Here is an 18,363-nt window from a genome sequence, read left to right on the forward strand (position 1 = left end):
CTCTTTTATTTTTTGTGACTATGTAGAAAGAAATTTTCCAGTTTAAAAAAAGACGTTTCAAGAAAATGATAGGGTGGTCCACTGGTTAGGAAGCTGCCTTCCAACACAGGGGATATGGGTTTGATCTCTGATCCGGGAATTATGATCCCTTATGTCTCAGGAGAACTAAGGCCACGTGCAGCAACAAAGACCCAGCACGGCCAAAAAAAGAAAATCTTACTTTTTTTCCTCTTCCCCTTTAAAACTTCGGCCTCTCGGTCAACTGTAGTTGACCAAATGAAATCGCGACACCCGTAAACCCTAATATGGCCTTTGCCTAAGAAAAACATTCAAAATATGTTTCTTCTGTGCCTAGGTGTTGTGAACAAGGCAAAAGGTAAAATTTTACCGATCTTGCTTGTCTAAGACATGGTCCTCAGATGGACACACGGTCAATCTGAGTCTCCCTAAGGTTTGCAAACTGCTCTGAATATTTACAAATAATATTCAAATATTTGTAATATTTGAATATTTGTACAGGGCTCCTCCCTGTAGCTCAGACGGTATAGAATCTGCCCGCAGTGTGGAAGAGCTGGGTTCGATCCCTGGGTTGGGAAGATTCCCTGGAGACGGGAATGGCAACCCACTCCAGTGTTCTTGTCTGGAGAGTTCCATGGACAGAGGACTCCGGCGGGCTACAGTCTAGGGTTTCGCAGACTACCTACGTTGAATATTAACAAATAAAGAAACAAGCTTGGCTACAAAGGAATTAACTTTCCCATTTCGCCATGACTGCACTGGAATATTTTTTTTAAATGAGGATTAAGTCTCTTCAGTTAAACTTCCAGAAGATGTGCTCGTTCCATTGCTCTTCGACAACCGGGGTCTTTTCGCTCTGTTTCTTTCTCTGCTCACATTGAGGATCTCTCCTCTCTGACGGGCATTCCCTGGTGGCTCAGACGGTAAAGAATCTGCCTGCAATGCAGGAGACCCGGGTTTAATCCCTGGGTCGGGGAGATCCCTGGCAGAAGGGAATGTCCACCCACTCCAGTGTTCTTGCCTGGAAAATTCCATGAACAGAGTAGCCTAGTGGGCTACGGTCCATGGGGTCGCAAAGGGTCGGACACGACTGAGCGACTAACACTTTCATTTTCCTCTCTCTGCCAATGTCTCAGATCCTACATATGTCAATTAACTGTTCTCCTCTAGATAGAAGAAGCAAGCACCAGGTGAGTAGCTGTTCATCTTCATAACTAGAAATTGACTTTTGGGTTGTGCTGCTGCTGCTGCTAAGTCACCTCAGTCGTGTCCGACTCTGTGCGACCCCATAGACGGTGGCCCGCCAGGCTCCACTGTCCCTGGAGGGCTTCGTTACTGCACAGGCTTTGCTCTCGTTGCGGGATGTGGGTTTCTTATTGTGGTGGCTTCGCCTATTGCACACCATGGACTCGAGGCGCTTGGACTTCAGGAGATGGGGCACGTGGGCTCAGCAGCTGCGGTTCCCCGGCTCTAGAGCACGGGTTCAGTAGTTGTAACGTGCAGGCTGAGGTGCTCTGTGAAATGTGGGATCTTCCAGGATCAGGGATCAAACCCAGGTTTCCTGCTTCGGCAGGCGGATTCTTTACCCCTGAGCCACCGGGGAAGCCCGAAGATCCCTCTTACTCTCCTGTTTTGGAGAAAAAGTTTGGTGTCGTGGATTCTTCCACACAGATGGCCTGGGTTCAAATCCCATTCTAGCCACTTACTAAGTTGAGGGCGTTGGGGAATGTTAATGACCTCTGTGCCTCTGGTTTCTCATATGTAAAACAGGGATCAAAAAACTATTGCTTAAAAGAGTAGATGGTTTATTATACGGTAAATGTTTAATTTAAATTTAAACATATTTAAAATTAGCATCTTTTAAATTGCCCTCAGGCAGGGCAGTATCAAATGAAACAAGTTCCCAAAGCGCTAGATGACCAAGGTCAACCCAGCGCATTCATACATGTACACTCTCCATTTTCTATCTCAGATGGGGGCAGGGAGCATATGTAGGGCACAGCTTTCTGAATCGGCCTGAATGCCCTATTCCCTTACCGGGGGAAGATCTAACAAAGTTAAATGCCCAGGTGACTTTCTCACCAGAAAAAGTAGATGCTCAAGTACTCCTAGGTCACGCCCGCACCCTCCAAGCTGTGCTATGACAATGGAGAGTCAAACTTCAACCAGAAGTCCCTGAAGAAATACTACAGAAGGTCAGAGTGGATGCTTGAGTTGAAGGGGAGGCCATGAAGAGCCAAGGCCCCTGACGCAGTAGCAGGAGAACTCCAACCCGGTGCCAGGTATCGAAAATGAAAAAGCAATAGCCTTTAAAGAGGCACGTGAAGTATAAAGCCTCTGACAACCAAATGTATTAAATGCCAAGTAATCCAAACTTAGTAGTGTACTGTTAGTCACTCAGTCGTGTCTGACTCTTTTGCGACCTTAAGGACCGTAGCCCACCAGGCTCCTCTGTCCACGGGATTCTCCAGACAAGAATACCGGATTGGGCGGCCATTCCCTTCTCCAGCGAATCCTCCCGACCCAGGGATCAAACGTATGTCTCCCACATTGCAGGCGGGTTCTTTACCCTCTGAATCACCAGGGAAGCCCTTTAAAGGCAATGGGCTCTCTGGAAGCAACATCCCAACGATACTTGCCCTCCAGTATCAACATCAAATAGTGCTACCAGCCAACTGGCCCAGTGATTGCTCCTACATAAAACCATCTGGATATGGGCAATGTGCTCCCAGGATCTATGCAGGGACTGCCCTCATGGTTGTGCCTAAGTAGCATCCATAGATCACCTGTAGCCTGGGATATACATGTGCCCAGAATATTCACGTGCTTTGGATGAGCTCACCTGGGAAGCAAAGGAAAGCCACTCACTGTACTGCTAAAGATGCCCTTGACGACCCCAGAGAGCTCTCAACAATTTGTTCCACAAGCAGCAGGCATCAGCGATGCCCTGCAGCCCTCTATGTCAGGCTAGCCTATGCCCAGCCAATGACCCATACCGTATATCCACATGGGTTCCCACACCTGGGTGGCCTCCACTCCAGAGGACGTCACTCGTGACTGAGACAGACTCATCGCTGGAGACGATACCATCCCAGGCGACACCGTCCTAGGCCAGGAGTTCACCACCGGAGACGCCTATGCCTCATCCCCGGGACATGACACCCCAGGGCCATGGTACCGTGTTGGAGATGTAGCTGCTCACCCAGATGGCTTGCTCCCCAGTTCACACGGTGGAACACTGCAATGGGGACTGAGACGTTCCAGAAACAATGGACCAAGTGCACCGCCTGATGGCACCAGAGGACGAGCCGCTACGATGTTATCTGGCGGAACTTGCTGGGTGCTTGCTGGCTGAGCCAACCCTGGACCAAGAGGCCCGTCCGACTGTCACTCAGTTCTCAGGCCAGAAGGTGCACCCAAAAACAGACAGCTCTCCTGCCTGCAAATCCTGAAGGCCGTTCATATCCTCATCTCCTAACTCTGCTGTCTCAGCATCACAGGCTGGACTGTACTCTAAGCACCATAGTTGTTTTGTTTTGTTTGCCTGCACTGGGTCTTAGCTGCAGTGTGTGGGATCTAGTTCCCCAACCAGGGATTGAACCCAGGCCCCCTGCACTGGGAGCTTGGAGGTGTAGCCACTGGACTACCAGGAAGTCCCCTGAGTTGGTTTTTTAATTTTTTTTTTTTTTATCGTAACGTAAGTGCCTGATCTTAAGCTGTGGACGGCTTAGGCATCCACGTCACAGACAGCTGTCTTAAATAAACATCGTGCCAGCTAACACACTAGACCAAAGCCAGGCTTCTCCATCCCAGAAGTTTCCTTTGTTTTAGAGACCACCGGTTGACTAGGATAACTGACCATCTGACCACTTGTTTTCCCCTTCTGACGCTTTAAGGCACGCTCATGTTTTAAGTTCACCAAGAAAGACTAAATCTGTGACACGCCAGGCATCCCATCCTAGACCCCAATAAAAGCGACCCAGGCTGCACCTATACTCACGCTCTACCCAAGACCTGGCTGTGCAGCCCGATGCATGCCGGGCATCCTCCAGGACCTGTGAGTAAGTAATAAGCCGTGTTTTCTTTTCAAAGTTCCCTAAGAGTTGTTACTGAGGCACCGCTTACAATCACAGTAAGAACCACAAGGCAGGGGAGGGGGGCGGTGAAATCACAATGAAAAACGTGGAAGTGTTAGTCGTTCGGTCGTGTCGGACTCTGTGCGACAACACTGACTGTAGCCCTCCGGGGTCCTCTGTCCGTGGGATTCTCCAGGCCAGAAGACTGGAGTAGATAGCCACTCCCTTCTTCAGAGGAACTTCCAGACGCAGGGATCGAACCTGGGTGCTTAACTCCCAAATATGAATGGACAATTGTTTACCAGATATTTGACGGAGGTGAAGGAGATCATGATGAATGAACGTAACTGTTTCTGGAGAAAAAAACAAATATGCTGCAGGAAGCAGAAGAGAACATTACCAAAATACCCAAATTCATATTATCAGAATTGTGAAGACGACAGTGGGTTTATAAAATGGCAACAGGGTGCTATAAAAGGGAACAAATTAGAGAATAAGACAAAGTCCTTGGAATAAAAGCATTAGGGCAAAACTAAAAACTTAGTAGGTGCGAAGTCCTCAGCTCAAAGCGGCTGTGCCTCACCCTGGCTTTCATAGACAGTGGTCTCGCCCTGCCCACCCACCTGACCTCTTCCTTAACCAATCTCAAGCCCAGGCACTGACCCCGCCCACCAGACGCCACTACCCGGTCATTCCAGAGCCCGCACCCAGCCAGCTGCCGTCTGCCCCGGACCTCCGGTCGCCCGTATCGTCCACCATGGGGAGGTTCCGAGGAGGCTGCGGGTGTCGGCGCCGGCGCCCGCGCCCCCGCCGATGCCAGCCCCACACACGTATCATCCAAGCCGCCATTATCTCGGCCATGCAGTCGCCCGCCATGCTGCCCACACCGCCCTCGCGGGTGCGCCCGGAGTGTGAGGCCGCGGTCAACAGCCACGCCGCCCTGGAGTTCCACGCCTCCTTTCAGTGCCTGGCCGTGGCCTCCTACCTCGACCGTGATGAGGGGGTCTTGAAGTATTTCTCCCACTTCTTTCTGCTCCGTTGCCACGAGCACGGCAAGACAACCGAGAGCCTGATGTTCCTGCAGAACCAGCGTGGGGGCCGCATCTGCTTCCTCGACTGCACAAAGCCCAAGACCCGACAGTGGGAGGGCGGCCTCCAGGCCATACAGGACGTCCTGCACCTGGAGAAGTGCGTCAACCAGAGCCTGCTCGACCTGCACCAGCTGGCCACCGACAGCAGCGACGCCCACCTGTGCCACTTCCTGGGGACCGGCTACCTGGACCAGCAGGTCAGGTTCATCAAGGAGCTGGTGGACTATGTCAGCATCCTGAGCAACATGGGGTCCCCGGAAGGTGCCCTGGCAGAGTACTTCTTTGACAAGCTCACCCTGGGTGACGGCGACCAGAAGGACTGAGCCTGGACTGGCCTTTTCCCCCGAGTCCTGGGTGACTGCCCAAGGTCACCCTGCCCGCCATGCAGACCGCAGGATTGCCCTTGCAGAAGAAGTTCACTTAAGTTTTCCTGCTTTCAGCGTTGCCAGTTCTTCCAATAAAGTAATTGTTTCCTAAGGAAATAAAGGTCTCGTGTTGATGCATGCGTGCAAACCCTTAACCTTTCAAGTTTTAAAACAGGTATCCAGGAGGCTCTCCAGCTACCAATGCCCTGTCCACAGGCAGCTCAGATCTCCACAGAGGGAAGGAAGAAGGGGATCCACGGGACCCTGAACAAGACAAAAGGTACCTTCCCCTAATAAACAATGTGGATATGGGGTGGCCGTGGGTGAGCCCAAGCCCTGGTGAATGTGGGTGCCTGTGAATAGAGGAGCTATAAAAATATGGCCTGAAAATCATGATTGGGGTTGATCTCCAGAAATAGTGAAGGGAATGGGATTGGGAAGGGACTGAAAAAGGAGGTCTATTTTTTTGAAGCGGACTTCTGGGTAGCAAGATGCGGGCCCTGGATGCTGACAGCAGAGTTCCTTTCTGAGAATCTCCCCCTGGATTGCAGTGACAATCTAGTGTAGCAGGGCTGGCTTTCCTAGAGACACACTTCCTATGGTCACCACTGTTGAGCATGGATGCTGCCCTTTCAAAACATCCACCTGTGATTTTTTTACTTGAACTGTGCCACCCTGCAATAATGTAACATTGGTACCACTCAAAATTTACCTCAATCGTATTGAGGGCGATTGTATATAACCCTACTAGGTTGAAAAATATAAGCTCATGAATGAAGGTCAATTTGTGATATTGAATATAAAGTAAAATGAATCCCCCTGAATATGAAATCAATGGTACTGGCTGCACTGAGGAATGTAGGTGGGGGGGGGGTTTGAAGCCGGGAGGCCAGTTAGTAGGTGTCACAGCTGGTACAGGGGAAAGACAATGGTTGTTGGAGTGGAGTGGAGGATGAAGAAATGAAGAGATGTAGACACACTGCAGATGGATTTAGATACATCAGCAAGGTATCTTCATGGATCAGAGAGGATGAGTGAGATATGGAGAAAATAAATTATCCTGGGTTGATGGTGGTTCCATTTGATCAATATGGGGCCTTTTGCCAGGGGCACAGCTTTGATGGAAGGTTGGAGAAGGCATGTCATGTCAAATCTGAGATGCATACTAGATATCCAAGTGGAACTGTCATGCAGGTAGCCAGAAAAATGAATCTTGAGTTCAGAGTGGATATCAGCTTGAGAAACAGACCTATGGGAGACATCAGCCTATATAGATTGTGCTGTGGTCATGGGAGTGGAAAACCTCACTGGAGAGTGGACTAGGAGTATGGTAGAGCCCAAGCCCAGGGTAACTAACATGTAGAAACAGCCAGAGGGGTGCTGACCTCACCTTGACCATTAAGCTCACTACAGACTGCGCCCACCTGTGCCCACACCCCCTGGCCTCAAATCAGCCTGTTCGTGACCTCAGTGTGGCCTCCTGGTTTCTGCGTTCAAAACGGGGAGAAGACTGAACTCTTTTATTTTTTGTGACTATGTAGAAAGAAATTTTCCAGTTTAAAAAAAGACGTTTCAAGAAAATGATAGGGTGGTCCACTGGTTAGGAAGCTGCCTTCCAACACAGGGGATATGGGTTTGATCTCTGATCCGGGAATTATGATCCCTTATGTCTCAGGAGAACTAAGGCCACGTGCAGCAACAAAGACCCAGCACGGCCAAAAAAAGAAAATCTTACTTTTTTTCCTCTTCCCCTTTAAAACTTCGGCCTCTCGGTCAACTGTAGTTGACCAAATGAAATCGCGACACCCGTAAACCCTAATATGGCCTTTGCCTAAGAAAAACATTCAAAATATGTTTCTTCTGTGCCTAGGTGTTGTGAACAAGGCAAAAGGTAAAATTTTACCGATCTTGCTTGTCTAAGACATGGTCCTCAGATGGACACACGGTCAATCTGAGTCTCCCTAAGGTTTGCAAACTGCTCTGAATATTTACAAATAATATTCAAATATTTGTAATATTTGAATATTTGTACAGGGCTCCTCCCTGTAGCTCAGACGGTATAGAATCTGCCCGCAGTGTGGAAGAGCTGGGTTCGATCCCTGGGTTGGGAAGATTCCCTGGAGACGGGAATGGCAACCCACTCCAGTGTTCTTGTCTGGAGAGTTCCATGGACAGAGGACTCCGGCGGGCTACAGTCTAGGGTTTCGCAGACTACCTACGTTGAATATTAACAAATAAAGAAACAAGCTTGGCTACAAAGGAATTAACTTTCCCATTTCGCCATGACTGCACTGGAATATTTTTTTTAAATGAGGATTAAGTCTCTTCAGTTAAACTTCCAGAGGATGTGCTCGTTCCATTGCTCTTCGACAACCGGGGTCTTTTCGCTCTGTTTCTTTCTCTGCTCACATTGAGGATCTCTCCTCTCTGACGGGCATTCCCTGGTGGCTCAGACGGTAAAGAATCTGCCTGCAATGCAGGAGACCCGGGTTTAATCCCTGGGTCGGGGAGATCCCTGGCAGAAGGGAATGTCCACCCACTCCAGTGTTCTTGCCTGGAAAATTCCATGAACAGAGTAGCCTAGTGGGCTACGGTCCATGGGGTCGCAAAGGGTCGGACACGACTGAGCGACTAACACTTTCATTTTCCTCTCTCTGCCAATGTCTCAGATCCTACATATGTCAATTAACTGTTCTCCTCTAGATAGAAGAAGCAAGCACCAGGTGAGTAGCTGTTCATCTTCATAACTAGAAATTGACTTTTGGGTTGTGCTGCTGCTGCTGCTAAGTCACCTCAGTCGTGTCCGACTCTGTGCGACCCCATAGACGGTGGCCCGCCAGGCTCCACTGTCCCTGGAGGGCTTCGTTACTGCACAGGCTTTGCTCTCGTTGCGGGATGTGGGTTTCTTATTGTGGTGGCTTCGCCTATTGCACACCATGGACTCGAGGCGCTTGGACTTCAGGAGATGGGGCACGTGGGCTCAGCAGCTGCGGTTCCCCGGCTCTAGAGCACGGGTTCAGTAGTTGTAACGTGCAGGCTGAGGTGCTCTGTGAAATGTGGGATCTTCCAGGATCAGGGATCAAACCCAGGTTTCCTGCTTCGGCAGGCGGATTCTTTACCCCTGAGCCACCGGGGAAGCCCGAAGATCCCTCTTACTCTCCTGTTTTGGAGAAAAAGTTTGGTGTCGTGGATTCTTCCACACAGATGGCCTGGGTTCAAATCCCATTCTAGCCACTTACTAAGTTGAGGGCGTTGGGGAATGTTAATGACCTCTGTGCCTCTGGTTTCTCATATGTAAAACAGGGATCAAAAAACTATTGCTTAAAAGAGTAGATGGTTTATTATACGGTAAATGTTTAATTTAAATTTAAACATATTTAAAATTAGCATCTTTTAAATTGCCCTCAGGCAGGGCAGTATCAAATGAAACAAGTTCCCAAAGCGCTAGATGACCAAGGTCAACCCAGCGCATTCATACATGTACACTCTCCATTTTCTATCTCAGATGGGGGCAGGGAGCATATGTAGGGCACAGCTTTCTGAATCGGCCTGAATGCCCTATTCCCTTACCGGGGGAAGATCTAACAAAGTTAAATGCCCAGGTGACTTTCTCACCAGAAAAAGTAGATGCTCAAGTACTCCTAGGTCACGCCCGCACCCTCCAAGCTGTGCTATGACAATGGAGAGTCAAACTTCAACCAGAAGTCCCTGAAGAAATACTACAGAAGGTCAGAGTGGATGCTTGAGTTGAAGGGGAGGCCATGAAGAGCCAAGGCCCCTGACGCAGTAGCAGGAGAACTCCAACCCGGTGCCAGGTATCGAAAATGAAAAAGCAATAGCCTTTAAAGAGGCACGTGAAGTATAAAGCCTCTGACGACCAAATGTATTAAATGCCAAGTAATCCAAACTTAGTAGTGTACTGTTAGTCACTCAGTCGTGTCTGACTCTTTTGCGACCTTAAGGACCGTAGCCCACCAGGCTCCTCTGTCCACGGGATTCTCCAGACAAGAATACCGGATTGGGCGGCCATTCCCTTCTCCAGCGAATCCTCCCGACCCAGGGATCAAACGTATGTCTCCCACATTGCAGGCGGGTTCTTTACCCTCTGAATCACCAGGGAAGCCCTTTAAAGGCAATGGGCTCTCTGGAAGCAACATCCCAACGATACTTGCCCTCCAGTATCAACATCAAATAGTGCTACCAGCCAACTGGCCCAGTGATTGCTCCTACATAAAACCATCTGGATATGGGCAATGTGCTCCCAGGATCTATGCAGGGACTGCCCTCATGGTTGTGCCTAAGTAGCATCCATAGATCGCCTGTAGCCTGGGATATACATGTGCCCAGAATATTCACGTGCTTTGGATGAGCTCACCTGGGAAGCAAAGGAAAGCCACTCACTGTACTGCTAAAGATGCCCTTGACGACCCCAGAGAGCTCTCAACAATTTGTTCCACAAGCAGCAGGCATCAGCGATGCCCTGCAGCCCTCTATGTCAGGCTAGCCTATGCCCAGCCAATGACCCATACCGTATATCCACATGGGTTCCCACACCTGGGTGGCCTCCACTCCAGAGGACGTCACTCGTGACTGAGACAGACTCATCGCTGGAGACGATACCATCCCAGGCGACACCGTCCTAGGCCAGGAGTTCACCACCGGAGACGCCTATGCCTCATCCCCGGGACATGACACCCCAGGGCCATGGTACCGTGTTGGAGATGTAGCTGCTCACCCAGATGGCTTGCTCCCCAGTTCACACGGTGGAACACTGCAATGGGGACTGAGACGTTCCAGAAACAATGGACCAAGTGCACCGCCTGATGGCACCAGAGGACGAGCCGCTACGATGTTATCTGGCGGAACTTGCTGGGTGCTTGCTGGCTGAGCCAACCCTGGACCAAGAGGCCCGTCCGACTGTCACTCAGTTCTCAGGCCAGAAGGTGCACCCAAAAACAGACAGCTCTCCTGCCTGCAAATCCTGAAGGCCGTTCATATCCTCATCTCCTAACTCTGCTGTCTCAGCATCACAGGCTGGACTGTACTCTAAGCACCATAGTTGTTTTGTTTTGTTTGCCTGCACTGGGTCTTAGCTGCAGTGTGTGGGATCTAGTTCCCCAACCAGGGATTGAACCCAGGCCCCCTGCACTGGGAGCTTGGAGGTGTAGCCACTGGACTACCAGGAAGTCCCCTGAGTTGGTTTTTTAATTTTTTTTTTTTTTATCGTAACGTAAGTGCCTGATCTTAAGCTGTGGACGGCTTAGGCATCCACGTCACAGACAGCTGTCTTAAATAAACATCGTGCCAGCTAACACACTAGACCAAAGCCAGGCTTCTCCATCCCAGAAGTTTCCTTTGTTTTAGAGACCACCGGTTGACTAGGATAACTGACCATCTGACCACTTGTTTTCCCCTTCTGACGCTTTAAGGCACGCTCATGTTTTAAGTTCACCAAGAAAGACTAAATCTGTGACACGCCAGGCATCCCATCCTAGACCCCAATAAAAGCGACCCAGGCTGCACCTATACTCACGCTCTACCCAAGACCTGGCTGTGCAGCCCGATGCATGCCGGGCATCCTCCAGGACCTGTGAGTAAGTAATAAGCCGTGTTTTCTTTTCAAAGTTCCCTAAGAGTTGTTACTGAGGCACCGCTTACAATCACAGTAAGAACCACAAGGCAGGGGAGGGGGGCGGTGAAATCACAATGAAAAACGTGGAAGTGTTAGTCGTTCGGTCGTGTCGGACTCTGTGCGACAACACTGACTGTAGCCCTCCGGGGTCCTCTGTCCGTGGGATTCTCCAGGCCAGAAGACTGGAGTAGATAGCCACTCCCTTCTTCAGAGGAACTTCCAGACGCAGGGATCGAACCTGGGTGCTTAACTCCCAAATATGAATGGACAATTGTTTACCAGATATTTGACGGAGGTGAAGGAGATCATGATGAATGAACGTAACTGTTTCTGGAGAAAAAAACAAATATGCTGCAGGAAGCAGAAGAGAACATTACCAAAATACCCAAATTCATATTATCAGAATTGTGAAGACGACAGTGGGTTTATAAAATGGCAACAGGGTGCTATAAAAGGGAACAAATTAGAGAATAAGACAAAGTCCTTGGAATAAAAGCATTAGGGCAAAACTAAAAACTTAGTAGGTGCGAAGTCCTCAGCTCAAAGCGGCTGTGCCTCACCCTGGCTTTCATAGACAGTGGTCTCGCCCTGCCCACCCACCTGACCTCTTCCTTAACCAATCTCAAGCCCAGGCACTGACCCCGCCCACCAGACGCCACTACCCGGTCATTCCAGAGCCCGCACCCAGCCAGCTGCCGTCTGCCCCGGACCTCCGGTCGCCCGTATCGTCCACCATGGGGAGGTTCCGAGGAGGCTGCGGGTGTCGGCGCCGGCGCCCGCGCCCCCGCCGATGCCAGCCCCACACACGTATCATCCAAGCCGCCATTATCTCGGCCATGCAGTCGCCCGCCATGCTGCCCACACCGCCCTCGCGGGTGCGCCCGGAGTGTGAGGCCGCGGTCAACAGCCACGCCGCCCTGGAGTTCCACGCCTCCTTTCAGTGCCTGGCCGTGGCCTCCTACCTCGACCGTGATGAGGGGGTCTTGAAGTATTTCTCCCACTTCTTTCTGCTCCGTTGCCACGAGCACGGCAAGACAACCGAGAGCCTGATGTTCCTGCAGAACCAGCGTGGGGGCCGCATCTGCTTCCTCGACTGCACAAAGCCCAAGACCCGACAGTGGGAGAGCGGCCTCCAGGCCATACAGGACGTCCTGCACCTGGAGAAGTGCGTCAACCAGAGCCTGCTCGACCTGCACCAGCTGGCCACCGACAGCAGCGACGCCCACCTGTGCCACTTCCTGGGGACCGGCTACCTGGACCAGCAGGTCAGGTTCATCAAGGAGCTGGTAGACTATGTCAGCATCCTGAGCAACATGGGGTCCCCGGAAGGTGCCCTGGCAGAGTACTTCTTTGACAAGCTCACCCTGGGTGACAGCGACCAGAAGGACTGAGCCTGGACTGGCCTTTTCCCCCGAGTCCTGGGTGACTGCCCAAGGTCACCCTGCCCGCCATGCAGACCGCAGGATTGCCCTTGCAGAAAAAGTTCACTTAAGTTTTCCTGCTTTCAGCGTTGCCAGTTCTTCCAATAAAGTAATTGTTTCCTAAGGAAATAAAGGTCTCGTGTTGATGCATGCGTGCAAACCCTTAACCTTTCAAGTTTTAAAACAGGTATCCAGGAGGCTCTCCAGCTACCAATGCCCTGTCCACAGGCAGCTCAGATCTCCACAGAGGGAAGGAAGAAGGGGATCCACGGGACCCTGAACAAGACAAAAGGTACCTTCCCCTAATAAACAATGTGGATATGGGGTGGCCGTGGGTGAGCCCAAGCCCTGGTGAATGTGGGTGCCTGTGAATAGAGGAGCTATAAAAATATGGCCTGAAAATCATGATTGGGGTTGATCTCCAGAAATAGTGAAGGGAATGGGATTGGGAAGGGACTGAAAAAGGAGGTCTATTTTTTTGAAGCGGACTTCTGGGTAGCAAGATGCGGGCCCTGGATGCTGACAGCAGAGTTCCTTTCTGAGAATCTCCCCCTGGATTGCAGTGACAATCTAGTGTAGCAGGGCTGGCTTTCCTAGAGACACACTTCCTGTGGTCACCACTGTTGAGCATGGATGCTGCCCTTTCAAAACATCCACCTGTGATTTTTTTACTTGAACTGTGCCACCCTGCAATAATGTAACATTGGTACCACTCAAAATTTACCTCAATCGTATTGAGGGCGATTGTATATAACCCTACTAGGTTGAAAAATATAAGCTCATGAATGAAGGTCAATTTGTGATATTGAATATAAAGTAAAATGAATCCCCCTGAATATGAAATCAATGGTACTGGCTGCACTGAGGAATGTAGGTGGGGGGGGGGGTTTGAAGCCGGGAGGCCAGTTAGTAGGTGTCACAGCTGGTACAGGGGAAAGACAATGGTTGTTGGAGTGGAGTGGAGGATGAAGAAATGAAGAGATGTAGACACACTGCAGATGGATTTAGATACATCAGCAAGGTATCTTCATGGATCAGAGAGGATGAGTGAGATATGGAGAAAATAAATTATCCTGGGTTGATGGTGGTTCCATTTGATCAATATGGGGCCTTTTGCCAGGGGCACAGCTTTGATGGAAGGTTGGAGAAGGCATGTCATGTCAAATCTGAGATGCATACTAGATATCCAAGTGGAACTGTCATGCAGGTAGCCAGAAAAATGAATCTTGAGTTCAGAGTGGATATCAGCTTGAGAAACAGACCTATGGGAGACATCAGCCTATATAGATTGTGCTGTGGTCATGGGAGTGGAAAACCTCACTGGAGAGTGGACTAGGAGTATGGTAGAGCCCAAGCCCAGGGTAACTAACATGTAGAAACAGCCAGAGGGGTGCTGACCTCACCTTGACCATTAAGCTCACTACAGACTGCGCCCACCTGTGCCCACACCCCCTGGCCTCAAATCAGCCTGTTCGTGACCTCAGTGTGGCCTCCTGGTTTCTGCGTTCAAAATGGGGAGAAGACTGAACTCTTTTATTTTTTGTGACTATGTAGAAAGAAATTTTCCAGTTTAAAAAAAGACGTTTCAAGAAAATGATAGGGTGGTCCACTGGTTAGGAAGCTGCCTTCCAACACAGGGGATATGGGTTTGATCTCTGATCCGGGAATTATGATCCCTTATGTCTCAGGAGAACTAAGGCCACGTGCAGCAACAAAGACCCAGCACGGCCAAAAAAAGAAAATCTTACTTTTTTTCCTCTTCCCCTTTAAAACTTCGGCCTCTCGGTCAACTGTAGTTGACCAAATGAAATCGCGACACCCGTAAACCCTAATATGGCCTTTGCCTAAGAAAAACATTCAAAATATGTTTCTTCTGTGCCTAGGTGTTGTGAACAAGGCAAAAGGTAAAATTTTACCGATCTTGCTTGTCTAAGACATGGTCCTCAGATGGACACACGGTCAATCTGAGTCTCCCTAAGGTTTGCAAACTGCTCTGAATATTTACAAATAATATTCAAATATTTGTAATATTTGAATATTTGTACAGGGCTCCTCCCTGTAGCTCAGACGGTATAGAATCTGCCCGCAGTGTGGAAGAGCTGGGTTCGATCCCTGGGTTGGGAAGATTCCCTGGAGACGGGAATGGCAACCCACTCCAGTGTTCTTGTCTGGAGAGTTCCATGGACAGAGGACTCCGGCGGGCTACAGTCTAGGGTTTCGCAGACTACCTACGTTGAATATTAACAAATAAAGAAACAAGCTTGGCTACAAAGGAATTAACTTTCCCATTTCGCCATGACTGCACTGGAATATTTTTTTTAAATGAGGATTAAGTCTCTTCAGTTAAACTTCCAGAAGATGTGCTCGTTCCATTGCTCTTCGACAACCGGGGTCTTTTCGCTCTGTTTCTTTCTCTGCTCACATTGAGGATCTCTCCTCTCTGACGGGCATTCCCTGGTGGCTCAGACGGTAAAGAATCTGCCTGCAATGCAGGAGACCCGGGTTTAATCCCTGGGTCGGGGAGATCCCTGGCAGAAGGGAATGTCCACCCACTCCAGTGTTCTTGCCTGGAAAATTCCATGAACAGAGTAGCCTAGTGGGCTACGGTCCATGGGGTCGCAAAGGGTCGGACACGACTGAGCGACTAACACTTTCATTTTCCTCTCTCTGCCAATGTCTCAGATCCTACATATGTCAATTAACTGTTCTCCTCTAGATAGAAGAAGCAAGCACCAGGTGAGTAGCTGTTCATCTTCATAACTAGAAATTGACTTTTGGGTTGTGCTGCTGCTGCTGCTAAGTCACCTCAGTCGTGTCCGACTCTGTGCGACCCCATAGACGGTGGCCCGCCAGGCTCCACTGTCCCTGGAGGGCTTCGTTACTGCACAGGCTTTGCTCTCGTTGCGGGATGTGGGTTTCTTATTGTGGTGGCTTCGCCTATTGCACACCATGGACTCGAGGCGCTTGGACTTCAGGAGATGGGGCACGTGGGCTCAGCAGCTGCGGTTCCCCGGCTCTAGAGCACGGGTTCAGTAGTTGTAACGTGCAGGCTGAGGTGCTCTGTGAAATGTGGGATCTTCCAGGATCAGGGATCAAACCCAGGTTTCCTGCTTCGGCAGGCGGATTCTTTACCCCTGAGCCACCGGGGAAGCCCGAAGATCCCTCTTACTCTCCTGTTTTGGAGAAAAAGTTTGGTGTCGTGGATTCTTCCACACAGATGGCCTGGGTTCAAATCCCATTCTAGCCACTTACTAAGTTGAGGGCGTTGGGGAATGTTAATGACCTCTGTGCCTCTGGTTTCTCATATGTAAAACAGGGATCAAAAAACTATTGCTTAAAAGAGTAGATGGTTTATTATACGGTAAATGTTTAATTTAAATTTAAACATATTTAAAATTAGCATCTTTTAAATTGCCCTCAGGCAGGGCAGTATCAAATGAAACAAGTTCCCAAAGCGCTAGATGACCAAGGTCAACCCAGCGCATTCATACATGTACACTCTCCATTTTCTATCTCAGATGGGGGCAGGGAGCATATGTAGGGCACAGCTTTCTGAATCGGCCTGAATGCCCTATTCCCTTACCGGGGGAAGATCTAACAAAGTTAAATGCCCAGGTGACTTTCTCACCAGAAAAAGTAGATGCTCAAGTACTCCTAGGTCACGCCTGCACCCTCCAAGCTGTGCTATGACAATGGAGAGTCAAACTTCAACCAGAAGTCCCTGAAGAAATACTACAGAAGGTCAGAGTGGATGCTTGAGTTGAAGGGGAGGCCATGAAGAGCCAAGGCCCCTGACGCAGTAGCAGGAGAACTCCAACCCGGTGCCAGGTATCGAAAATGAAAAAGCAATAGCCTTTAAAGAGGCACGTGAAGTATAAAGCCTCTGACAACCAAATGTATTAAATGCCAAGTAATCCAAACTTAGTAGTGTACTGTTAGTCACTCAGTCGTGTCTGACTCTTTTGCGACCTTAAGGACCGTAGCCCACCAGGCTCCTCTGTCCACGGGATTCTCCAGACAAGAATACCGGATTGGGCGGCCATTCCCTTCTCCAGCGAATCCTCCCGACCCAGGGATCAAACGTATGTCTCCCACATTGCAGGCGGGTTCTTTACCCTCTGAATCACCAGGGAAGCCCTTTAAAGGCAATGGGCTCTCTGGAAGCAACATCCCAACGATACTTGCCCTCCAGTATCAACATCAAATAGTGCTACCAGCCAACTGGCCCAGTGATTGCTCCTACATAAAACCATCTGGATATGGGCAATGTGCTCCCAGGATCTATGCAGGGACTGCCCTCATGGTTGTGCCTAAGTAGCATCCATAGATCACCTGTAGCCTGGGATATACATGTGCCCAGAATATTCACGTGCTTTGGATGAGCTCACCTGGGAAGCAAAGGAAAGCCACTCACTGTACTGCTAAAGATGCCCTTGACGACCCCAGAGAGCTCTCAACAATTTGTTCCACAAGCAGCAGGCATCAGCGATGCCCTGCAGCCCTCTATGTCAGGCTAGCCTATGCCCAGCCAATGACCCATACCGTATATCCACATGGGTTCCCACACCTGGGTGGCCTCCACTCCAGAGGACGTCACTCGTGACTGAGACAGACTCATCGCTGGAGACGATACCATCCCAGGCGACACCGTCCTAGGCCAGGAGTTCACCACCGGAGACGCCTATGCCTCATCCCCGGGACATGACACCCCAGGGCCATGGTACCGTGTTGGAGATGTAGCTGCTCACCCAGATGGCTTGCTCCCCAGTTCACACGGTGGAACACTGCAATGGGGACTGAGACGTTCCAGAAACAATGGACCAAGTGCACCGCCTGATGGCACCAGAGGACGAGCCGCTACGATGTTATCTGGCGGAACTTGCTGGGTGCTTGCTGGCTGAGCCAACCCTGGACCAAGAGGCCCGTCCGACTGTCACTCAGTTCTCAGGCCAGAAGGTGCACCCAAAAACAGACAGCTCTCCTGCCTGCAAATCCTGAAGGCCGTTCATATCCTCATCTCCTAACTCTGCTGTCTCAGCATCACAGGCTGGACTGTACTCTAAGCACCATAGTTGTTTTGTTTTGTTTGCCTGCACTGGGTCTTAGCTGCAGTGTGTGGGATCTAGTTCCCCAACCAGGGATTGAACCCAGGCCCCCTGCACTGGGAGCTTGGAGGTGTAGCCACTGGACTACCAGGAAGTCCCCTGAGTTGGTTTTTTAATTTTTTTTTTTTTTATCGTAACGTAAGTGCCTGATCTTAAGCTGTGGACGGCTTAGGCATCCACGTCACAGACAGCTGTCTTAAATAAACATCGTGCCAGCTAACACACTAGACCAAAGCCAGGCTTCTCCATCCCAGAAGTTTCCTTTGTTTTAGAGACCACCGGTTGACTAGGATAACTGACCATCTGACCACTTGTTTTCCCCTTCTGACGCTTTAAGGCACGCTCATGTTTTAAGTTCACCAAGAAAGACTAAATCTGTGACACGCCAGGCATCCCATCCTAGACCCCAATAAAAGCGACCCAGGCTGCACCTATACTCACGCTCTACCCAAGACCTGGCTGTGCAGCCCGATGCATGCCGGGCATCCTCCAGGACCTGTGAGTAAGTAATAAGCCGTGTTTTCTTTTCAAAGTTCCCTAAGAGTTGTTACTGAGGCACCGCTTACAATCACAGTAAGAACCACAAGGCAGGGGAGGGGGGCGGTGAAATCACAATGAAAAACGTGGAAGTGTTAGTCGTTCGGTCGTGTCGGAC

The 18,363-nt window shown here is 50.0% G+C and overlaps 1 protein-coding gene and 1 pseudogene across 2 annotated transcripts; both read left to right on the plus strand.

The window, feature by feature from the left end:
- The first annotated feature begins 4,814 nt into the window (after positions 1-4,814).
- LOC145535328 (ferritin heavy chain-like) lies at positions 4,815-11,846 on the plus strand. Its single transcript, XM_081563741.1, has 3 exons — positions 4,815-5,382; positions 5,726-5,830; positions 11,356-11,846. The coding sequence occupies exons 1-2, from the start codon at positions 4,852-4,854 to the stop codon at positions 5,816-5,818; spliced, it is 624 nt and encodes a 207-aa protein (XP_081419867.1). The 5' UTR covers positions 4,815-4,851; the 3' UTR covers positions 5,819-5,830; positions 11,356-11,846.
- On the plus strand, positions 11,834-12,573 carry LOC145535734 (ferritin heavy chain pseudogene; annotated as a pseudogene). The gene has a single exon (XR_014075489.1). The product of XR_014075489.1 is annotated as a ferritin heavy chain pseudogene (transcript).
- Positions 12,574-18,363: the final 5,790 nt, after the last annotated feature.

This window comes from Giraffa tippelskirchi, chromosome X (assembly GCF_054371585.1).
Source record: "Giraffa tippelskirchi isolate mGirTip1 chromosome X, T2T-mGirTip1v1.2.pri, whole genome shotgun sequence".
NCBI lineage: Eukaryota > Metazoa > Chordata > Mammalia > Artiodactyla > Giraffidae > Giraffa > Giraffa tippelskirchi.